Source organism: Myxine glutinosa, chromosome 1, assembly GCF_964187855.1.
Source record: "Myxine glutinosa chromosome 1, kmMyxGlut1.1, whole genome shotgun sequence".
Taxonomy (NCBI): Eukaryota; Metazoa; Chordata; class Myxini; order Myxiniformes; family Myxinidae; genus Myxine; species Myxine glutinosa.
The window spans coordinates 391,274,522-391,299,183 of NC_136261.1; the positions used below are offsets into that span (position 1 = coordinate 391,274,522).

At 44.8% G+C, this 24,662-nt stretch overlaps 1 protein-coding gene and 1 long non-coding RNA gene across 4 annotated transcripts in view; one reads left to right on the forward strand and one right to left on the reverse strand.

The window, feature by feature from the left end:
• KLHL12 (kelch like family member 12) overlaps window positions 1-9,536 on the forward strand; it is a 48,713-nt gene extending 39,177 nt beyond the window's left edge. For both annotated transcript variants that reach the window (XM_068102067.2, XM_068102077.2), the window contains exon 12: window positions 8,239-9,536. In XM_068102067.2, coding sequence (XP_067958168.1) covers window positions 8,239-8,365 — 127 coding nt within the window. In that variant the 3' untranslated portion in view covers window positions 8,366-9,536. The remainder of the gene's footprint in view (window positions 1-8,238) is intronic.
• Window positions 9,537-10,256: 720 nt separating this feature from the next.
• On the reverse strand, window positions 10,257-24,507 carry LOC137416564 (uncharacterized). Of its 2 annotated transcripts, XR_010982300.2 has the most exons (4): window positions 24,442-24,507; window positions 19,958-20,171; window positions 19,769-19,828; window positions 10,257-11,900 (listed from the first exon to the last, which is right to left on the reverse strand). It is a non-coding gene; the product is annotated as an uncharacterized LOC137416564 (long non-coding RNA). The 2 variants fall into 2 exon arrangements; XR_010982301.2 differs by lacking the exon at window positions 19,769-19,828 and having other exon boundaries at window positions 10,258-11,900.
• Between the last annotated feature and the right edge of the window lie 155 nt (window positions 24,508-24,662).

The following is a 24,662-nucleotide window of genomic DNA, read 5'->3' on the forward strand; positions in this document are numbered from 1 at the left end:
GGGGGGGTTAATCCAGTTGTCCTGTTAAGCTGGCCGTCCGACCGGTCCTGGGGGCATGACGTCACGCCCGGTCAGCGCTGAATAGGGTAGTAGGCCAATCCTTCCTATGACCTAAGTACCAGCGCCTTCCGGAACGCGAGGAAATACTCCCGCCCGAGCCGCAGCGTAATAGGTGGATTGCGCCGAGCGAAGCGAGCTGCGACGCGGGCCGTTAACAGAAGACTAAACCCGATTGTAAGCGGTTCGGCCGAAATCGCGCCGCAGGTACTCTATGGGGAAATCAGAAAAGCGATCGGACGAGAAAGAAACCAAAGAATAAGAAGGAACAGGGATTTATTAATTATTTACACAAAAACCAAAACCAAAGAAGAAGGGAACGAAAGCAATTTACAGAAGAAGAAGAGGAAGACACAGCGCAAATCCTTAGACAGTCTTACTTAAACCCACAGGACAATACAGACAGACTCACACGAATAGGGAATTGCAGTCAGGAATGGCTGGAGGGATGAGAAGGGCAGATGGTCCACAGAGCTGGCGGCAGGGAGGTCCGGGGATCGCGGCACGACGTCGGTGCCCCACGTGCATGGCCTCGCCCTTGGTTCAGTGGTGAAAACCCGGTCGGCAGTGCTGGTTGGTATCGCCCACGAGCGTGCCGACTCTCACTCGCCGCAGGATGTTCCCGCCAAGAAAATGAATGGTCGATCCTCTCTCCCTCCTCTCTCAACTTCTCGGGTCGTGCTCCCTCACTCATCTGCCACGAAAAGGCTTGCGCTCGCGCTTACATTGTGCGTGGTGCGATCAAGCTGCCAACTCCGATGACACGCCTACCGGTTGGCTCACCTCGGCGCTGGTTGGTCGGCAAGGGCTCTCTGGCTCCACCTTTGATGACGAGGTAGTGCCATGCCCGTGCTCTGGTGGCTCCTCCCCCCTTCTCTCTGATCTTGGCCTCGTGGGCAATGGAGTTTGGGGCGAAGAAAACAGCCCAATGCAATGCTGGCAAACGCCGCCGAAAACAGCCCAACTGTTACTGGCACTTTGAAGAGACGATTGGGGAACTGAAAGGGACCTATCTTATTTGATTGATGCAACGTAGAGTCAACTATTGGAAACACAGCCTTACCTGGAACACATAATAATGACATAACTACAGAGAGGTCCTAAAGTGTCCCACGTGTTGTACATGGACTAACTAAGGTGCAATCTTTAATTAACAGCCAATTAAGGGGACATGTGCACAGGGGTCATTTATAAGGGAATTTACGACTAAATTTACATGTGAAGGTTCTAAAAATCGTAACGCAGCACCCTCATTCCTCACGGGACGTCCCGGCCCGAAAACTTTACTTAATGTGACACTCAGGTGTAATCCCCTCTACTATTAACCTTACCCTTGAGTGCTACAGTTTTAAAAGAGTTAAATATGTCCCGCCTGCTACGTTGCACCCTACCTAACAGATTCGCACCAACAAAATAACCGAATTGCGGAATTATTTTCAAACTACACATTTACGGTGGGGAGCATTAATTACAAGACACTATTTGTATTTACATTGCAACCCAGGACCTGTCATCTGTTTTGGGAAACAAAAAGAACCCTGTGGGAGGGAGGAAAAAGCATGCACTGCACCGATACACCACCTCTACATGCCCGGGGATGCAGAATTGATATTGCAATGCATCCCCGAGCATGCAAGCACCAAAGCACCATCAAGCACCATCCAGTGCTACATTGCACACACACAATAAAAACAAACTGATGGTCTTGTTCTTCTTGCTGCTCCCTCTGCTGGCCGACGTTTCTTCCAGATGTTGTCGTTCTTTCTTCTGGCTTGCTGCCTATTTGCAATATAATAAAAAGGCACACAACGCGTCCATTTTTTATTTATAGCCCACAGGGGCCAACTGAGGGTGGGTCCATCAGTGGTGCTCGGCCACAGTACCGTGGTCCATAGGGGTGTGGTGCTTAGCCACAAACGTGTGGTCCATAAGGTGGTGCATCGATCCAGGCAGCTGGCAGCGGCGGCTCGGGCACACAGATGCGGCTCCCGCACGCTCTCCCTCAGTGCCCAGAGAGCACGGTCCATGGGTGGGGAGGAAGACAAAGCAGAGTCAGCGATGGGTAAGGGCGCAAGGGTACACATCAACACAAGGCAATGCAGAGGTGAGGTGCGCCTGGAGATCGAGCGGAGAAAGCTCGTCGCTAACGTACGTCACCACCCCCCCCCCCCCCCCTCCCCTGTCACCTACTCTACCCTCGCCCCTTACCCCGTATTTACACAACAATTTAATAATTCGTCTCTACTGTCTCGTCCTCCCCATATCTCCTTATACCAAATTTGTCCCCAATCTCTCTTAACCAAATTTGCCATCACCCAATTCATCATCAATCCCTCTTTAGATAGGAAGAGATGGAACAACCATCACAATGTCCCACGCACGTCATGATGCGTCTCACATTCCCAAAAACATTTGCACAAAAAGATAACCATGGCATGGTGTGGAGCACTATCATCACCTCAGGTGAGTGGATGTAGATGGTGCGAGGAGATTTCCATCCTAACTATCCTCTAAATGACTAACACTTTTACTCTACCCGGGGTCTTTCCCTGCCAAACCATTGGCCGTCTTACACGATGCGGTTCTAAAAACCGAACTCCCATTGACCAAACTGTGGTGCTCATTTTGGGGTCTCACTCCCCCGATTCAACTCCCTGTGCCTTTGCACAATTTCAGGACTGGGTCGTGTGGCGCTCCCAGCAGGTCTGTTCACCTGCACACCTCCGCCACTGTAGTTGCCTCCGAGCTTACCTGCTCCTTACCCTAACCTATCTAACTGGGGAAGGCCCTCCCTGGCACTTACCCCCCTCGGTGCGCTCTCTGGCACTGGGCTACCCGGGTCCGTCCTCCGGATCCGCGGGCCCCACTGAACAACTCTACCGGCTCCCAGAGCCCACCTGCGGCCTGACCTGGCCGACATCCTCACAGCGGCGGAGTGCCCATTTAACCATACACACTAACAGGCCACACGCCCAGCCATTTCCACGTCACTAATGCACCCATCCAAACACCATTCTACCACACGCACCACAGATGCCAATATCCACCACAATTTGCCTATACCCTCTACCTACTTTTAAACTACCCTCCCCGGGTATTCGTGATGGGGCCCATCTTCGCCATCCACTCCTTTCGCACCAGCCACTTCACTCCACGTTTTCCACCATATTCACTCCACACCATCCATTCCATACTCCATTTACTCCAGACCAGTTATTCCATTCAACCATTCTCCACACACCTGTTCACTTGCACACCTGTGCTCACACCTAGTGCTCTTGCACCCTCCTTTCCTCCCAGGCTTCTTCATTCACTACAATGCCATTCACCCACACTCACAATACTCTGCTCAATACTCTTTCTACACACACACACAGCATCATCTGATCTAACTACTCCCTTCTGAAACTCGCGCTCCCCGTCTTCCCTTATACTATTGCGCTCCCTCGTTATTATAATCCACTAATCTGCTACGTCCCCTCTACAGGTACAATGTCACTACTTAAATCTAAAGTTACCGACTGTCATTGCTCTGGATCCCTAATCCATTTATCCTAACCCTCCCTGGCTTGGTTTGCACCGCCAAACCCCATAAACTATAGCTCATGTGCCCGGTAATGGGAGGGATGGTGGATTTGCCACCCCTCCACATCGGGCATCTCTCACTATCAATTTTGCCCATCCAATTTTTCTGACAATCAAATTTGCCAATCAAATTGCCCATCAAATTTGCCAATCAAATTTGCCAATCATCAATTTCCAACGCCTACCATCACCCACTAAACTTCGAGCCTCGGTGCGTCATTCCATTTTCAAAGCTCGGCTTCGCAAAGCTGAGCGATGAATGCGGGTGGCTTGTCTATCGCGGCTGGATCCGTCCGGCACTCGGTTCAGGGGAGGAGGTTTACTCAGCCCGAGATTCCAAGGTCCACCTCGGCGCGGAGCCTTTCGGTCTCCCGCCCGATGGCCCAATCTCGCCCGGCCGGAACGCCGCAACCACAAGGGGTCGCCGTCCCGACCCTTCCTACCTTCCCTCGCACCGGGCCGCCCGCTCCGCTTAGCAGAGCGCGGACGCGACCGTGCAGGGCGAGGCCCGGCCCGGGTCACGCACGGCGGTTCTTTTGAAACCGCCGTGATTACAACCCCCGCCGGTTCCCGCAGTACCCAAAGCCCGGCACGGACCGAGGGCTCGTGTCGGCTAAACGTCGGTCTGACCGCTGCTCCGTTTAACGTCGATGCTTCACTTGCATGCTCACACCACGCGTTCCGTTCCTTATTCACACATCCAGGTGTCTCCATACACTTCGTTATTGTACTTTCTCTTACACACCACCCAGGTACACTCATTCCGCTCACAGACTTCGTTACACACCTGACCACCGCACACCTTGGCACACACTCGTCGTTCGCACACTTCAACACACCTCCTCGCGCCCACTCCTCGGTCACATCCTCTGTGACAACCATGGGTGTGCACTCTTTTTCACACCCAATCACGCGCTTCACCACCAACTCAGGTGTGCATTCCCACACGTGCTCAACCATTCCAGGTGTGCATTCTTCCATTCCAGGTGTGCATTCTTTCTCACCTGCCACAACCAACTCTTACTCCGTGTCACTCTCACCACCACACTCTGTCGTGCATTTACCCTCACTCTCGACAGCACACTCACTCCTCGGCGCACACTTTTTCCTCACACACCCCATAGTCGGACATCCTTGCACACATCCTCTTTCCACACACTCTGCACCGGTCGCACACCTCACCAGCGGCCTTTCACGAATGCCCGGGTCTAGCCCAACACCCAAGCTCACTGAATCTCCCCTCACACCATATACATTCCCGAGCATATCGCCACTCACCTCGGCACCTCTTCTCTTCCACTCCTCCTCCGTCACCTGGAAATTTTATTTTGTCAGTAAGCACATCATCATGCCGGGAGCACAGACCTTGCACCAATTCCATCACCTCCTCCTTTATCTCGTTCTTAGTCTCCCTCCGTCTCTTCTTAATTTCACCTACCCCCTCTTCCACTTCCTCTAATTTTTGTCTCACCTCCTTTATTTCCCGGTGTGCCCCTTCAATTTCTCCCTCTAAGGCCACCTTGGTCGTTTCTATGTGCGTCCTGACTTCCCGTTCTTTTGTCTCCATTGCCTCTACCACCTCTTCTAACCTCTTCGTCAGTCCCTCATGTACCGTCTGACATTCCTTCTTCGTCGCTATTAATTCCTTCTTGATCTCCTTCTGTGTCGCTTTTAACCCTCCTATCACCGCCGTGTTCTTTTCCACCTGCCCCCCTAACTCCTTTTGTCTCACTGTCAGCTGCTCTACTCCCCGCGTCAGGTCTTCTATGCCCCCCTGTAACCTAGCCGTACTGTTCCTCACCTCTTTCTCCATGCGCTCATCACCCCGCTTTACCCCCTCGCGTACCCCCGCGACCTCTTCGCCCACTCTGCGCCTTATATCCTCCCCCATCTCTCCCATCTCCTTGGTAGATGCCGCCTTCATCTGCTCCAAATCATTCCTTTGGGCATCCAATTTGGTTTCCAACCCGATTTTTACCTCCTCTATCTGATTCCCCATCTGTTTAATTTCCCGGGTGGATTGCTCCCCTATTTCCCTCAATTTGCCTTCCATATTGTTTTCTAACCCCTCAAACCCATTCTCCACCCCTTCCATTTGGTTCTCCCGGGTGGCCATTCTATTTTCCAACCCCGTTAACCCATCCTTCATTTCCCCAATTTGATTACCCATGTCCTCCAGTTGGCCCCCTAATTTGCCTTCAAGCCCCCCTATTTTTGCCTTTGCGCCCCCCTATTTTGCCTTCGAGCCCCCCTATTTAGCTTCCCATATCATGTCTCAATTCCCCAATTTGGTTACTGGTACCCCTCGCTTCGTCCCTCATTGCTCCAATTTGGCCTCCCAATCGCTCACTGGTACCCCTTGCCTCATCCCTCTACATTTCTAGACGTTCGCAGTTGCTCTATGAGCAAATACAAGTCCCACCCCGCTGGCACCGCGGGCTCGGCCCTCGTTGCCACGTGCGAGCCGCCGCCATTTTGTGCGCCTCTAACCTCGTGCGCGAGGCCACCATCTTGTGTGCCTGAAATCCCCTCTACCGCATTCGTATTGCCTTCCTCTTCCCATTCCTCCCTGGGGTCCTGGATTGCCCCTAACTCCTCTTCTAACTCCCCTAACGGCATCCGATCACCTTGATCATCCATGGCACGATTTTAATTTGGTATATTAATAAAAATTTCGGCCGCTCGTAATTTCGAGTGCGTTAAGCGCACTTCGGGTCAAATCCCACTCCCCGACACCAATTGTTACGGATCCGGGGGACGGCACTCCCGTTAGCAAGGAGGGGTTAATCCCCTTGTCCTGTTAAGCTGGCCGTCCGACCGGTCCTGGAGGTATGACGTCACGCCCAGTCAACGCTGAATAGGGTAGTAGGCCAATCCTTCCTATGACCTAAGTACCAGCGCCTTCTGGTACGCGAGGAAATACTCCCACCCGAGCCGCAGCGTAATAGATGGATTGCACCGAGCGAAGCAAGCTGTGGCGCAGGCCGTTAACATAAGACTAAACCCGATTGTAAGCGGTTCGGCAGAAATCGCGCCACGGGTACTCTATGGGGAAATCACTAAAGCGATCGGACGAGAAAGAAACCAAAGAATAAGAAGGAACAGGGATTTATTAATTATTTACACAAAAACCAAAACCAAAGAAGAAGGGAACGAAAGCAATTTACAGAAGAAGAAGAAGAAGAAGAAGACACTGCAAATCCTTAGACAGTCTTACTTAAACCCACAGGACAATACAGACAGACTCACATGAATAGGGAATTGCAGGCAGGAATGGCTGGAGGGATGAGAAGGGCAGACGGTCCACAGAGCTGGCGGCAGGGAGGTCCGGGGATCGTGGCACGACGTCGGTGCCCCGCGTGCACGCCCTCGCCCTTGGTTCAGTGGCGAAAACCCGGTCGTCAGTGCTGGTTGGTATCGCCCACGAGCGTGGTGCCGACTCTCACTCGCCGCAGGATGTTCGCGCCAAGAAAATGAATGGTCGATCCTCTCTCCCTCCTCTCTCAACTTCTCGGGTCGTGCTCCCTCACTCATCTGCCACGAAAAGGCTTGCGCTCGCGCTTATATTGCGCGTGGTGCGATCAAGCTGCCAACTCCGATGACACGCCTACCGGTTGGCTCACCTCGGCGCTGGTTGGTCGGCAAGGGCTCTCTGGCTCCACCTTTGATGACGCGGTAGTGCCACGCCCGTGCTCTGGCGGCTCCTCCCCCCTTCTCTCCGATCTTGGCCTGGTGGGCAATGGAGTTTGGGGCGAAGAAAACAGCCCAATGCAACGGCGGCAAACGCCGCCGAAAACAACCCAACAGTTACTGGCACTTTGAAGAGACGATTGGGGAACTGAAAGGGACCTATCTTATCTGATTGATGCAACGTAGAGTCAACTATTGGAAACACAGCCTTACCTGGAACACATAATAATGACATAACTATAGAGAGGTCCTAAAGTGTCCTACATGTTGTACATGGACTAACTAAGGTGCAATCTTTATTTAACAGCCAATGAAGGGGACATGTACATAGGGGTCATTTATAAGGGAATTTACTACTAAATTTACATGTGAAGGTTCTAAAAACCATAACAATACCAATCTTTGCTTCGATGGCTAATCTATGGGGCAAGACCAAAAAGGATTCCTGCATATCTTGCCCCTACGTGCAGGGATAACCAGCATCACAAGTTGGCATTCGCAGTTCTGGAACGTGTCCATGTACCCATACACAAGCCTTTTTTTAAATTATTTATTTTTATTTAGTGAATCACAAACCTTCATTGGAGTTCCCTGGATCCACCGTCGTTTCTTTCATTGAAATTCGTTAAATCCGTTCTGAAGTTGTAGCACAACAGACACACGCTGCTCCTTTTTATAATAAAGATTATATTAGTAATGTGAGTGATACCAATTTGCATTTGTTTGAATCCCTGCAATACAAGGGGGAGGATACATTCTTGAATTGTGTGATAAATTGTGATCGGCATCGGGAGGTTATAGATAAGGACTGGCAGGATAACTAAATGAGTCGCATTTTGGGAAGGGGGTGGTTGTCGGCCTTTTCTTTATATAACACTAAAACTTCTGTGTCCTTGTGCCTTGTAGTTACGATGGCAACTCTTTGCTGAACAGCATCGAAAGTTATGATCCAATCATGGACAGCTGGGATATCGCTTCGTCCATGGGAACACACCGCTGTGACGCAGGCGTCTGCGTCCTTCGAGAAAAGTAGTCCCTCATTGGACCACGTTGCCAGGCCCTGCTCTTCACTACCTGTTCAACCATGAGGCAAGGTGGAACTTCTCCAAGCCGAGGTCATCCATCGTGCTCCGAAAGTGTGATTTCAAGTCTGCGAGAGACGTGTACAGTTTGGATCAATGTCTTCAAAAACTGTGTGGGCCCTTTTGTCATTATCCACTTTTATCGTTAGAATGTACCTATCGATTAATCTCTCATGAAGTACTTGAGGCAACAGGTTGTTGGCTGCAATTGATTGTGCACCAACTGGCAGTCGCCCGTGATTGGCCCGACACCATATTTGGCATGTATCGTCATCAGGTGAACCTCAATACCCACTTCACCTTTGCTACCTGACCGAGTCTTGAAAGCACCTTGGTCATCGTGCTTTTTCGGTTCCGTCCGCTCAGGAATATCGAGGGGTGTTGCTTAAGCACATGTGACTTGAACGTCTAAAGATAAAGCGATGTGACTTGAACAGCCTCAAAGATTGCCATGTGAGCGAAAGACTACTATAATATACAGTACAAAGGATTATGTACTTGCCAAAGCACATGTTCTGCGGAAGTTGAGTAATGGATGCTGTGACGTCACGAGGACGCTGTGACGTGGACACGATGGTTATGCAACAAAAACTCGACACTTGCACCCAAGACATCCCGAGCGACTCGAGGTCGAACTTTCCCCCACTCTCTGTGTGAATGGAACACCGTGTGAGTGAGTGCGCAATGTTTTGTACACCGGCTGGTGGGGAATCAGCCATCTTTGATTCGCCCGACCACTTTATCCGACGTTATTTTAAGAATGGTTTATTGATTTGTCGACTCGATTTCGATTGGCACTCAACTCATAAATGATGCCCGTTGAAATGAAAAGGTGACAGGTGATATCCTTTTGTTGTACATCATCATAGATGCGTGTGCAATGGCGAACGTTATATTTTATGTAACGTTGGGGGAGTGACGTCTTTTGTCGTAATCGTCAAATCAAATGCCAAGTGTCCATCCTGTGAAGGCAACTTGGCTTGTAATTATAGTAACTCCCTATAGAATATATTGTACGATTGTTATTGCCGTCGGATAGTATCTTGTAAACTTTATTTATTTACATCCAAAGGTATACTGCAAGTTTTGCCAAAAAAGGATTAAAAGGTATTATTTGCATTGTTCAAAGTGTTTTGTATTTTGGAATTCTCTTTTAGGATCCAATCCTTCCATGATGAATACCTATTGTTTTTGTTCAGATTACTATTATTATCTCACCTGGACTTTAGTCCGGTGAGCTTATGCGACCGAGCAGTGTCCGTGGGTCAGTGAGTGTGTGAGTCTGTAAACACTTGTCATTATCGCTTGAACCAAAAACATGATTTTGATGAAACTTGGACACAAGCTGCAGATCTGATGCCTAACGATGGTGTAATGACCGCATCAAAATCTGCACTTATTAAGGGGGTCTACAGGAGGGGGGTGGGGGTGGGTTGATCCCCCAAAATAGATATTTGCTCTCTCTCTCTCTCTCTCTCTCTCTCTCTCTCTCTCTCTCTCTCTCTCTCCCCCCCCCCCCCCCCCCCCACCCAATTTTGGTTAAATTTGGCCACAAGCTGCATATCTGATGCCAAATGAAGCTTGGTCCCTTAAATATCATAAAGACCCTGAGGATTCCAAAGACCCCCAAGGACTCATTTCAAAAAAAAAAAAAGATTTGGAAGTATTTTGAAATCCAATTCTGAATACTGTTTATAAAGAGGACATCATGGATCACATATCCAATGGAAGCAGGGTTGCATCAAAGCAGGGCAGATTGGATCCCGCAACGCACAGTTATAAAGCTGCATAGGCATACGTGCCCTGTCTAGTTTACTTTAATTTTCTGGCTTCAGTTTAAATTGGTTTTGTCAAAGAACTTTGTTGACCTCTTGGATGCATCTCAGCCAAAAACTCCATAAGACTCACTCAAGTTAAATATAAATTTATTAATCTCTTCCAACAAACAGTTTCACGAAGATATAGTTATATATTACAATCAACCATGACCACATGACGCGACGTTCAGCTCTCTCTCTCCCTCTCTCCTGCTTCCTTCGAGGATTCCCTGTTCAGTTCTCCTTGTTTCTCGATCAGTTCTTGGTTAAATAGAACCCTGTCCTCCTATCTCGCTCCAGTGGAATGCAAAGGTCACCCCAACGCCAGCCTTCCCGGCGCCATTCGGACATCTGGAACAATTAACTCTGAGCCAAGTCAACATTCCACCTCCTCCAGCATTGTCCAAGGTCACAAGGCCATTCCCCAGATGGCCGATCGCTTGCTCCAAGCTCCTGGCACCCCCTCCTTGCATGACGTTAGGGTCCTTTACATTGCAGTACAATCCAACCACCCTAACAAATATGACTTATATATTTATCTATTCTTCCACAATCCCTCATTTTTTCTTTTTGTTTATATTAACCATTAATCTAAACATCAACTTATTAAATATTCAAACCACAAATTTGGTAATCCAATTTCCTAAGGCATACACCATCATCCTGGAAGAATCTAATCACAAAACATTTCTTTATTCATTGACTCTTTCCATATTGATAATGCAATTCAATTCATTTGCATAAAGCATACAACCCTTCACCTTTACCACAACGATTTCAGTTCACCATTTTAAAATAATAAAGCATCTGCAACATTTGGCAGTACGTTTTGCTTCAAAACAAATATTGACTTTTTTGTTTGAAAAGAAGAGAAGAGGCTGATCACTCATGTTTGAAATTCAAGTATGAAACATTTTCTTCTGATGTCTTCATAGCACCTACACTATTTCGCGTAGGACTTCCCGCTGTTGTGATAGCAGGGCGGAGTCATTAACTGACCCTACTCTGCATGTATCATCCTTGCCACTCTTGCTGTGAACCATAGTAGATTTGAACAAAGCCTTCGTCCATTTGTAGTCGACATGCCTCCTCACTCATCATGAGTATGGAGCAAGTATTGATGTGATGTTGATTGGCCAGCAAGATGTGGAACAGGGATGCCAGATGCATCCGCAACGATGTTGGGACCATGGCGTTCAAGTTGTCCATGGCCCATACCAGGAGCAACCAGCAGAATCGTGCACAGCTGTTATGGAGGAAAAGGCACAGCCGTTCGCTTGCAGCTCCATGCTGGCTCCCCGGAAGTTGGTGACGTAATGACACACGTCACCGCCTCCCATAGAAGTTGCAGCTAAAATGTCATCGTCCTGCAATTGCTGACGTGATGAATGTTCGAGGCATTCGAACAAAAGTAAGTGATTGCCTTTTCTTCCATATGTTGCAGTGTGATCCAGACAAATGGTCACAAAAAATTTCCCTTGGTGAAGGTAAGCATCCATCTCCAAGTTACAATGGAGAATGTCTTCATCATTCTTTGAGAAGGAGGGTGTATGCCAAGATTAACTTCATTTTAGCCACAAATTTTCTTTCTCGAAGTTCTTCCCAATTCCGTTAGCACTCCTTTTGGGATGTGATCTGATCTTATCCTTTTACTCAGCCATATCTGAATCTGCTTTCCACACACACTGAATCAGATAGGGTACATCTTATCATAAAATCACCATATTTTAACTAATCATATATTTCTTATAACAGTTTCACATTCAACCATTTGTTGTTTTCCTTAAAACATTCAAAAAGTTATATTCATTTATATGCGTCACACAAATAATATTCAAATCAGGTATATATTTTACTACAAAACTAAGAATAGCGTTTAAAATTGCTTTCAAATCAATATCGTTTGAAAATTAAACTCATGCAGTTATTTTAACACTACTGCAAGGACATAAATGCATTTATAATGAGTATATGATTAAAATCACAAACAGGAATATCTAATTCCCAACAAATCTTGCAAACAAGCAAACTATGCATAATGTATTATTATCATAGTCCTCTCCACTTTTTTTTTTCTTTAACAGTGTAACTTATGGTGATATGAGTTCACTGATCTGATAAAACTGACGCAATTCATAACATTTTCATTATGCCATCATCTTAACTCTACTGTACTCATTTGCAACATTACTTGATTCAATCATTTAATCTCGGTATTATTCATATCATCATAAAATCTTTCTATTTTGGGTCCATATTTGTTTCTATTCATATCAATCTCCCATGGTTTATCAATTCGTTCCAAAATACCGCAATCAAAGGTTTTAACCAAAGCTCTACCAAACTATTTCCAATTTGAACTCAAAATACTAGTGAAACAATTATTCGAAGAATTAACTTCAAGGGGTCAACAAATTCATTTTATAACCAGATCTAATTTTCCCCATCCAATAGTTTGCCTTGCCAAATGTCATATTATAACACTTTAATAAACCTTCAAAAAATGTTTCCCATCTCAACAAATTCCCTTTTACAAATAGCCATGTGTAAATTACGTATTTAATTACAATTTTCTCTCAATTTGTTTGGCCTAAATGGCCGCAAAGTGGCTGCCAACATGCAGTACCTTTTTATCTACCAAGCAAGTGCTCGCCCACATAAGACCTCGACCAAAATGTTGTTTTTAATAACAAATCTGGGATTTCTGATTACATGGATGCACACTCTCAGGACATTTCAGGCTGCTGTTAACAATCCACTACGATAAATTAATTCCTTTACCCACAATCAAATAATTAACACCAATTGAGGATATTATCCTTATCACATTCATTTATAGATTAATTACGTTGGATCTAATTTTTTCCTCGCACTACTATAAGGAAGAACAATAGCTCTTATAAGTCTTTGTAATATCTCACTTAATTTACCCAGCATCGAAGAATTTATTTACTATCCATGCCCCTTCTGTTTACCAGTAACTTTGTTTAAACTCCATAACTTAATTTGGTGAATCCCATGTGTACAGCTACCACTTATTGAAACCCCTACTTTTTTCTTTTTTTTTTCTTTTTTTTTTTTTTGTATACAAGATCGAGGCTCGTGAAAGAGCGAACATTAATCACACAGAAAGACAAACCGACACATAAAACATATAACATCGGGAGCGGTAGACAAGATGGGGAGAGAGGGGGAAGGACACAAACACAACATTTGAGAGCAGGGACCGAGAGACATGGAGACATCGAGAGATCTGAGAGAGGGCGAGGGCTTTGGGGGGGGGGGGCATGGGAAGGGGGCGGTGGGAGAGGTATAAAACATATGGACACTGCCAGGACTTCCAGGAAAGAAGTTGGAATTTCAAACAAGGTGGATCTGGGGTGAATTAGCGGGGGTAGAAAAGATCAAGGTTTTGGATGGGGGAAGATAAGAGATGGTGGTGAACAGCTGTTTTAAAGACCTGGAGGGAGGAGTGGGATTGAAGGGAGTGAGGGAGTTTGTTCCAGAGGCGGGAGAAAAGAGGAATGAAAGAGTGAAGGTGAGCAGAGAGCCGAGATTTCGGCAGTTTAACCATCAGAGGGTTGCTGGCAGATCTTGTGCGACCTGTAGGAATATTTGGGGGACAGAGCACAGAGAGAGCTGGGGGTGCAAGGCCGGAGAGGAGTCGGTAGAAGACAGAAAGACCACCTACCTGCCTGCGGTGAGTGAGTGAAAGGCCCTCAGAGATAGCTTCATCGCGGGAGATTCCAATAATTCTGAAAGCTTTGGTTTCAACAGCGTGAAGCCGAGCGAGGTGTGAGGCAAGAGCACCGGCCCATAGGGGAGAACAGTATTCCATTGAGCTGCGGATGAAAGCCTTGTATGTGGTGAGGAGCTCAGGTGTGCCGAGGAAGGACTTCGCACGACGGAGGATGCCCAGTCGGCGACTGGCTTTGGAGGCCAGCTTGGAAATGTGGTTTTCCCAAGAAAGATCATGGCAGATAGTGAGACCCAAAATCTTGAGCGACAGAACTTCTTGGAGAGGATTGTTGAGAAAGTAGATGGGAGGGTTGTCCAGTCGATCTTTTCGGAGAGACATAGTGAGAGTGTGAGATTTGTCAGGATTGAAAGACATGTTCCACTTGTTTGACCAGTCTGTGATTTTGTCCAGGTCTTCAGAGAGTGAGGAGGCAGCAGACTGCCGATCTGAGGGAAGAGGAATGGAGCGGCAGAGAGTGGAGTCATCAGCAAAGAGATAGAGAGGATTTTCGAGAGAGTCAGAGAGATCATTGATGAAGACCAGAAAAAGCACGGGGCCCAGAACACTGCCTTGGGGAACTCCAGCCTGAATAGGAAGAGGAGATGAGAGAAACCCATTCAGGGCCACACGTTGACGACGACTAGAGAGGAAGTCCGCCAGCCATGCGTGGAGATTTCCATGGATACCAAAGGAGGAGAGTTTGGTGAGCAGAGCGGGGTGCCAGACCGTGTCGAAGGCACGTGATATGTCGAGGGAGACAGCTCTAATTTCCTGTTTGGCATTGAGGACCTCCATCCATTGTTGAGACAGCAGAAGCAGCATGTCCAGAGTAGAGTGACCTGGTCTGAAACCAAATTGATGATCAGAGATCAAGCCATTGGAGAAGAGGAAAGATTTCATATCCGAAGCAATGATGGATTCCATGACTTTGCTGATAATTGGGAGAAGGCTGATTGGTCTGTAGTTGCTAGGATCTGTTTTTGCACCTTTTTTGTGCAAAGTGGTGATGTTGGCTGATTTCCAAGCAGATGGCAGTTGACCTTGAGCAAAAGAGAGGGTGAAGAGAACAGAGAGAGGGTGAGATAGAGCAGCAGAGCAGGATTTTAGGACCCGTGGGCTGATGCCGTCGGGTCCAGTTGCAGAATCAGAGTCGAGGGTTGACAGAAACTTTTCCACCTTGTCAGGAGGAAAGGACACGGAGTCCAGGAGCAGCAGGGTACGACTGGGTATGGTGGGTACAGAGAGGGATGGGTTTGGGACACAAGATTTAGAGGCAAACACAGAGTTGAGGCATTCAGCTTTTTCACGTGCGGAGTCAGCTGTGTAGCCGTTTGAGGTAAGGGAGGGGATGGAGGGGGAACAAACACCAGAAACGGATTTGACCAGACGCCACCAGGATTTGGAAGAGGGAGACAGATAAGAGAGTTCGGTCTTGAGAATGGAGAGATATTGTTTCCTGGCTCTCCTGAGGGTGGACACACACTTGTTTCGGGCTTTGTGAAAGGAAATGAGATTTCCTTCCGTTGGATTTGCTTTCCAGGAGACGAAGGCAAGTTGTTTCTGGGCAACAGCCTCACCACAAGATTCCGTGTACCATGGACGGGAGGAAGGGTATGACAACTGAAGACGAGATGGGATAAATCTGTGCATGAGAGAGAGCAATTTACTTTGGAAGAATTCCCAGGATGAGTTGATGTCAGAGGTGGTAGAGATGGGAGACCAGTCCAGATGATTGATGGCTGCTTGAAGACCGTGCCAGTTGGCCTGAGTGAAATGCCAGACTCGTCGACGCTGAGCAGGCTCCCTGAGGATGGTCAGAGAGATGTCCACTTTAACAAGGACATGATCAGATGATCCGATCGGAGCAGAAGAAGAGCAGCAGACATTTTCAGGGAAGTTAGTCATAACCAAGTCCAGAAGAGAAGATGTTCCGTTGACTGAGATCCGGGTCGGGAAATTGACAGATTGTGTCAGTCCCAGTGAGTCGCAGAAGTCCTTTGCTGAAGAGCCATGGCTGGTGAGAGAGGTACCCACACCCAGCCAACTGGCATGGTGACAATTGAAATCACCACATATGAGGAAGAGAGAGTTGGGATGAGTAGATAGAAGTTGGTCCATATCATCAGACAGCGAGATGTAGATGGAGTCATCACTGTTTGGTGGACGGTACAACACACATATGAACAAGAGGTGGGAGCGAAGGGGAAGCCGTAGCCAGAGGTATTCCTGGGGGTGAGGTGGAGAGAGTGCAGTGCAGAGAGAGTGCAGTGCAGGGCGAGTGAGGAAGAGAGTTTTTGATAAAGATAGCAACCCCGCCTCCAGGACGAGTCTCAGGTCTATCATACCGGAGGAGGGAGTAGCCCGGGAGAGATACTATGGAATCAGAGACATCATAAAGGAGGAAAGTTTCTGTTAAGCAGATCACGTCTGGTTTGACAGAAGCAACCTGTATGGAGAGATCAGTTAAGTTTGAACGAAGGCCCCGGATGTTTGAGGTCCATACCGTTAATGAAGAGGAAGGGGGAGCATCAGATACAGAACAGGGGGGAGGAGGGGTAGGGTAAGATGTGGAAGAGGTGGAAGAGATAGGGAGAGCTGTTGAAGGTGTGTCAGAGATTTCAGAATAGCTCGGAGAAAGGGAAAGATGGAGCGGACAAAAGGTTTGATGGTGATTGGGTGAGCCACAATGAGGTGTTATTTGAGGAGGGGGAAGAGCGAGGCAGAAGGTTGGGGGAGATGGAGGTGAGAGTTTGAAGGGGGAAGAAGCGGGGAGGACGCTTTGAGGAGGGGGAGTGAGAGGGGGGAAATTGAGAAGCAATGAGGGTGGGGAGATTTGAAGGGGAGGGGTGAGGGGGGAGTTTGGGAGGGAAGGGACAAGGGGAGGGATTTGAAAGGGATGGGATATGGGGGAGATTTGGAGGGGAGGGGTGAGGCAGGAGTCTAGGAGGGGAGGGGCGAGGGGGCGTCTTGGCGGGGAGGGGTGAGGGGGTAGTTTAGGAGGGAGGGGGCAAGGGGGGAGATTTGAAAGGGATGGGTGATGGGGAAGATTTGGAGGAGAGGGGTGATGGGGAAGATTTGGAGGGGAGGGGTTATGGGGAAGATTTGGAGGGGAGGGGTGAGATTGGATTTTTGAAAGTGTACGATTTATGGGAAACGAACATTTATTGCAAAATGAGTTTCTTGTGACCTTCGAGTTAAAAATACGTTTAAGGACGCTGGATGGAGGATGGAGTGCAGGAGAGTTTAGGGAATGTAGAAAAAAGGCACTATAGGAGATGGATATTTTTTTGGGGATGAATTGATTTGGTGAGCAAGTCGAAAGCAGCCTTTTAAAGAAGAAGAAGAAAAAGGTGTTATAAAATATGACGGAATACATAACTTGAGGGGAAAGTGTAAACATTGAAGGTTAATGAGTGAAAACTATCTGGGGAAATGGGGGAGAAACACGTGGTCGAAGAACGAACGAACGAACGAATAAGAATGAATAAACGAATGAGAACAGAGAAGGAAATGTTTTTTTTTTTTTTTTTTTTTTTTTTTTTTTTTTTTTTTTTTTTTTTTTGAGTTGAGATTTACACAAGGAAATAGGCTATGGGTGAAAAGCCTGGGAATACAGAGAACGAAAGTTATTGGATCACAAACGACGGACCGCTGAGAGAAAAACAAAGCCTCAAGGTTGTACAGTGCACACTGTACAAGGCCTCAAGACACGACACGGCAAACAGACGATCAATTTATGAAAGATAAACACCGAGAAACAACCAAAGTTGCACACAATAACTTCACACACCGAAAGATAAATTTGTAGAAAATATCCAAATAAGTGGTTTTACGCCCCCTTAACTGTTGCTCAGCCATTTCTATGCAACTAGTGAATACTACTGACACCAGTATGTCAATATAGGTGTGCCACATTAACAAATATGTTGCAGGTACACGTAACGTTGCGTTCTGAGGTTAAATAACGTAACAGCGCGTTCATGTCTGCCCCTTGGTTTTAAGATTCGCAATAGTTCAATTCAGCAAAATTTTCTTTACTATATGCCCATATCATCTATGCCTAAGACACATCCATACATACAGCACAATTATATGCTGATAAAAGTCAAGTTTATATATGTCAAAAATCCATGAGTAGAGTACTCCGGGAAGTCAGTGTAAGACCTCTTCCAAATTTGGCTAATTTTGTACTCCCTCATTTTTTATGAAGCTCATATCCATAAATAGCTTTTATTCTCATATAAATTCTATCAAAAATGGAATCCCAAAACTACTCACAATTTTACTATTAATTAATGGCTGCTCATAACCCAGCACATCAAATCTGTATATTCCATCTCCCTTGACAAAAGAGATAATGTTCATAATCAAATTATATTTCTATTTCATTTTATGAATTCTCTGGATATCTGATCCCATCCACATGAAACTTATCTATTTCCAGACAAGCACATTGTCGGTTTCAACAACTTTGTAAGATTGACACACAAAAAAACAAAAACACAAACATTGACACACAAACATACACAAACCCAAGCATTATGTATATTTGTTTACGTTGGAACCATAATTATTAACAGATCAAGATGGGTGTCAATTTTATTTCAATTTCGTAAAATTTATCCTTTAATTTTAGAAACGCTAATACACAAATAGACAAAAAGTTTATTCTTAGAAAAACCCCTATAATGTCACATTGAAATTACCCTTTCGGTTCCCACAATAATTTATCCAAATTTGACAATACATCCATTTACATGTCAGTCGACCACTGACCTATCAATCATGCAAAAGAATAGTCCAAAATTCCCACCTGATGATCATGCGACGCTTGTCACTTGGTTTCCAAAAATTGGCAAAGCAATGTTCCACACTTTTATAAATTTTTAAAAATTGTTTTGCCCAAAATGCTCCCTAAAACCACATTTATAATTGGCAAATATGGGGCTTCCAGAATGAACTCTAATTCTGGATCTTTTAATTCATGTTCCAAAAATATCCAATTTTGGCATTTAATCAATTAATTATTAATTCGCTAACAAGCAAAAAAGTAAAAGTCATTCTCGCTCCGAAAACTTTTCAGACACAAGAAGCATCAACAGTTATTCATGTTGGTCTAATGATTTAATCTGTTGAGGCCAGTCGTCATTTGGGATCTGCAGCAATGAAGGCCTAATCATTATCTGAGGTACCGGTAAGCACTGGTACCCTTGAACTTGGTTTGTCCTATGAACTAGTCGTCCTATTTGAATATGGACACAGTCGTTTCCAGTGTCCCATATTTCCACACTTGTAACATCGGTTTCTGTCATTGCCTGATCTGCCCACCTGCTCACTTGTATTGGTGGGCTGCATCACTGGATCCCTGGGTTGCCACTGCGATCTTTGGTTATCTCCTGAACCATGAAAAAATTCTCTGTACTGTTCCTTTTGGGTAGACAAATGGGAATCAGATGGGACAACTGTCACTTTTATTCCTATTTTCGAGGGCAGTTGTGCATTTATCTCCTCCAATGTATCCTGTATTCTTTTTATTTTAAGTTCTAGGTCCGTTATGCGTTCTTGCTGTTCCCATTTTCTGGATTCCACGTCCCAATAAGGGAATGCAAGCTAGTCTACTGTTAAATTCTGTTGCTTCCTGGCTTTCAATTCTTGTCCTAATCTCTCCAATCGACTTCGCTCAAATGTACCATCTCTTGGAAACTCCTTAGCATGTCCCTTTGTCCACAAATACCAATTCTCAACCTCTCTAATAGCCTCTACACCATAACGGTCGTACATATAATATGCACAAGTACCTTTTTGTGGAATATCTGGTTGTCCTTGTGTATTCTTACAGGCTCCATTCCCCATTCTGCCTGTATGTGAATAACACTCAGTATTCACTCAATGTACCAGGTAAATTACTAGGATCTGCGCTTTGGAATACACCTGTACACACCTGTACTATATGTACTGTAAATAAAATCTACTAGGGTTTGTTCCACCTTTTATCAAAGCAGCGTTGGATGCGTTGTTGCCTAGCTTGTTCCTATAAAGTTCCACTCGTACTTCCAGGAAGGATCTCTCCACCTGTTCAAATGGTGATTTCCAGAGAATCTCTCTCACCTCTGGCTTTTGCACAACCCAATCTCACAGATCGGTATTGCAGATGAGCCAAATGGGTCAGTATGAAATGGGTGAATCCGCAGATCTCCCGTTCTGTTGAAGGGGGAATCATACAATGGTAACCGCATATATATCTATATATAGACTTACCACCTTGCTCAATTTCCAAGGTTGTCTTCACATTGATAACATCTCACAAATATATCAAGGCTTCTTTCTTGAAACTGCACTTTCATCAATCAATCAATCAATCAATTTATTCAATTAAATCAATTCAATTATTCAATTTCAATCAATGTATCAATATTCATCAATAAATCAAATTAATTATTCAATTTTAGATGATTCCCTACATAAGCCTTTTCCCAATGTTGCCAGAACAGTTTTATCTGTTGACTGAGATCTGTGATCATTGGTCATCACCTCTGACCCACACCTCATGTCAATTGACGAATCACTGTTCTGTCCTAGGGATCATATCTGACATATTTTCCAATCTTGTCTGGCCATTGTATCACAAATTCGACTTTTGCAACCACTAAAGGCAACTCATCCTTCATTCGTGAGACAGTCAGCCAAAATTGATCAGGCAGATATGGAACAGTTCATTGGGAAAAAATATCTCAATTTGACTGGTCTTGACAATTAAAATTTGACAATATTGACAATAACAAAACGTCTTGACAATTAAAATTTCGTAAAACTCCTGAAATGTTCTACCAATGGATGACAATTAATTCATAATATTAGCCAATTCTAATCCAATCATGCTCAAATTTTGACACTTTATTTAACTCTATTTCTTGTCATGCATCATTAATCCTACAGGGCTCAAAAGTTGTCCTTTAAGCCCGTGCAATCATTTTACACTGAAACCCTCATGATCTCATTCCTGTCAATCATAACATCATGATTTAATCATAGTCATACCATAATCATCCATTTGAAAAAACAAACATTTCCTGTATCACCACATCCACGTGGTATAATCAACAAGGAAAGAAAATGAGAACTGTACAATGTACATAGCAAAAGGCTACCTTCTGACCACTTTGTATACATATTTACAAAAAGTCGTAACAAGATCGAATAATCGTTAAAAAAAAGAAAAAAATCGCTTCTATTGCTCCTGCCGCAGCATTCGTCATTTTGTCCGCTCATCCTCCGTGACCAAAACGAAATAAAGGGAGCTCAACCATAATACAGCGCATTTAATGGCGCACGCCATAGGAACTCAACGCAATTTCGACTCGGCCAGAAAATGAGCAGTTTTCGCAGGACGTTACGCTAAACATTACAAAAAATAATTGGACGAGCACAGCACTCTTTCTCTAACGACCAACGCTGTCTATTAGTGGTTCTTTGGACTCGTAAAATTATTCCGGGGCTTTCCGCACACCTCAAAGAGGTATGCCTTGTGGTGTTGCCCACCTACCACATTTAATTAATCTCAAATATTCCTTCCATTCAAATCATAAAGCAAAAACCAAAGGTCAAAAAAAAACAAAAACTCACAAATGAAATCAAAAAATCAAAAAAAAAATGAAAAAAAATGAAAACAAAAATGAAAAAAATGAAAATGAAAAAGAAATGAAAAAAAAATTAAAAATAAAAGTGAAAAAAAAGAAAACAAAAATGAGAAAAAAAATAAAAATGAAAAAAAATTAAAACGAAAATGCAAAAAAAATGAAAAATTGTAAAAATTAAAAATTAAAATGGACAAAAAAGAAAGAAAAAAAATTCAAATCACAAATCATCTCCCTCTAAAAATCAAGTTTATTATCACAATCTTCTGATTTCAATTTAAGTACGTCAATGCTCCCTTTTTAAGAATTCACTTTTAAACCAATTAAAAGACAATATGCATAATCCCTTTTCCAATTTGGTCCAACTTCAATTTTGAAAACTAACTCAAAAGTTCGGCCAAAAGGTCTAACCGATAAAAAAAAGTATTTTTCCACTCCAATCCATTTCCCTATCAAATCCGACAAAGGAGCCCAGGCTCCAAGAGAATGGAAAATCACAAGCTCTATCAAAGGAACAATAATATGTTGTTCCCAACCCACAACTACAAAAAAAAAACATCAGCCAAAAAAAATCCTAATAAAATCCAATAGACCACCATTTAGCTCAATACAGCCTGATTCCTCATTTTACAAGTAGGAAACACAATGCCGCTTCTTGGGGGCCCTCCATGGAGCGAAAATATGCTTCCCACTCATCCTATTACCTCCATCAAAAAAGGAGGATATTACATTTAAACCCGTATGGTTGTCTGTCTGCACAGAACAATTTTGATTTTCTCTACATTTGTTGATATGAATGACAGAAAACTTCCATCACAGGTGCAACATCACCTGTGCAAGTGTGTAAAATCATAATCATGTCGTTAATGACGGTGTAGGCATCATAATTGTTTTAACACAGCAATCTTAAAATCACTGAGAAAAATCCTAGCAAAAATCCACAATCCTTTTTTCTGTGGCAATGATAATATTACCTACCTAACATATGAATATTGATTTATAATAACCAATAAAATGAAGCCATAACATCGCATGGCAAGGAGTTCAGGAAAAAAAACAATAACGTTTACCTGCAAGACATATTTCCACCCCATGCATCAATTGGAACAAATGAGCATTCGAATCCAAAATAAATTTTCAAATTTACATCCAATGGGTGTGCCTTATAGATTCTACATCCCCGTGACATGGATTTGCCTCATCATTTTTCATATTGGTTGAATAAAATTTAGCTGTCATCCAAGATGGCCACCGAAAAATAAAAATCCTAAAAAAATGTATATTTTCCTGATCAGGATTCATAGGGATGATTATAGGTGAAAATGTCATATTACAGAGCGGGAGGGTGGTGGGGAGAGGGGGTGGGGAGGGAGGGGGAAAGGGATGCAGGAGGAAAGGGGGGTGAGATGGGAGGAGGTTAGATAATGGTGGGATGGGGTGAGGGTGAGGATTAGAGTTAGGATGGAGAGGGTGGGAAATGGAAGGAGGGAGGGCAGAAGGGCGGGAGCACAAAGGTGTGAATGGAGGGAAGGAGTGAGGGGGGGCATAGAGGAGTGAGGGGGGGTGCAAAGGAATGTACTAGGCAGTGGTGGTGGAAAGTGGGGACACAGTCATGGCAGATAAGCTGGACAAGCTGGGATAAGGGTTTGAAGGGGGGGGGGGAGGAAGGGAAGGGGAGAGGAAGAAAGGGGCGGGAGCAAGAGGGACAGGGAGCAACACAAATAAATTGGGAGAAGAAGAAGAATAAAAAGATGAGGAGAAAAAAAATAACCACACTGGCGATGAACAACAGACAGAAGAAACGACATCGACTACCGTGCCCAGCGCTCTGAATGTCAAAATGAAGAGCTTCGCAGAAGCGCGGGTAAACGGCGGGAGTAACGATATGCACCATCCTCGTACCACTTTAAAATGCAAAATTAATGTAACCTAATGGTGCTCCTCATTTTGCCAGCTGTTGTATGAGCCTCAACCCACATACTAAAGTTACAATTAACAATTCAGACTTATTTGTTAAAAAATTCCACACATGATATTGTTTTTCCCACATATCTCAGTAATTGATGCAAGATAATCAGACAACTTCTTTTTAACATGATGGTCAAACATAACGATGTCACCGTACGCACACAGCACGAAATGTTCCACATCTACACAGTGACGTCGCAAGTACACACACACACACCCACACCTATTATGGAATTTTGTAGGGTGAGGGTGTTTGATCAGTGATCACTTAACGAAGAAGAAGAACAAAGAGAAAAATTGGAAAAACAACAACAACAACGGCAATCATTTGCTCCATGGAAGCATTTGCTGCCTAGAACCTTTCAAAACACATACATACTGATCCCATTTGAGGCACAATGCATGGTCATTCCATTGGACCACTCCTCAATAGTAGCGAGTCCACTAACCTGTAAAAGAGCTGATGCCAACGTAGGTTTTAGCATTCTCCAACAAACTACAAACACGTCAGCTTTTCCTTTAGTCAAATGACATAACATCGATGGTGATCATAGAATTACGACTTAAATTGATACCCATTCAATAGGGAACATTAAATTATATCGCATAGAGTTATTTACTTATCAAATAATAAATATTTATTATGTTTTACGGCCAAAATCCACACAAATTGACTTCCATGACAACGAACGTGATGATGTCATAACGCATGAATGCACTGTACTTCCGGATATTTACCCCGACACAATTTTGCCGTTTACTTCATAACAAAAAATTTGAAGCGTGTCATGTGACAACCACAGTTTGTGTTTTTCTCGGCACTACCGCCCACTACTAATCCAGCTGCAATTTGACAATACAGTACATACAGTTTAAGATGAGATGATGATGAGAGATGATGAGGAGGTGTGAGAAGAGGTGGAGGGGTATGGTGGGGGTGGGGGTAAGGTGGGGGTGGGGGTAGAGAGGCGGAGAAAAAGAGGGGAGGGAGAAACAGAAAAGGACAGAGTGTATATTAAAAAAAAACATTTCCGATCCCGTACACAATTTGTCAACAGGAAACATGTCATAATCGTACTTGTCAAGAGAA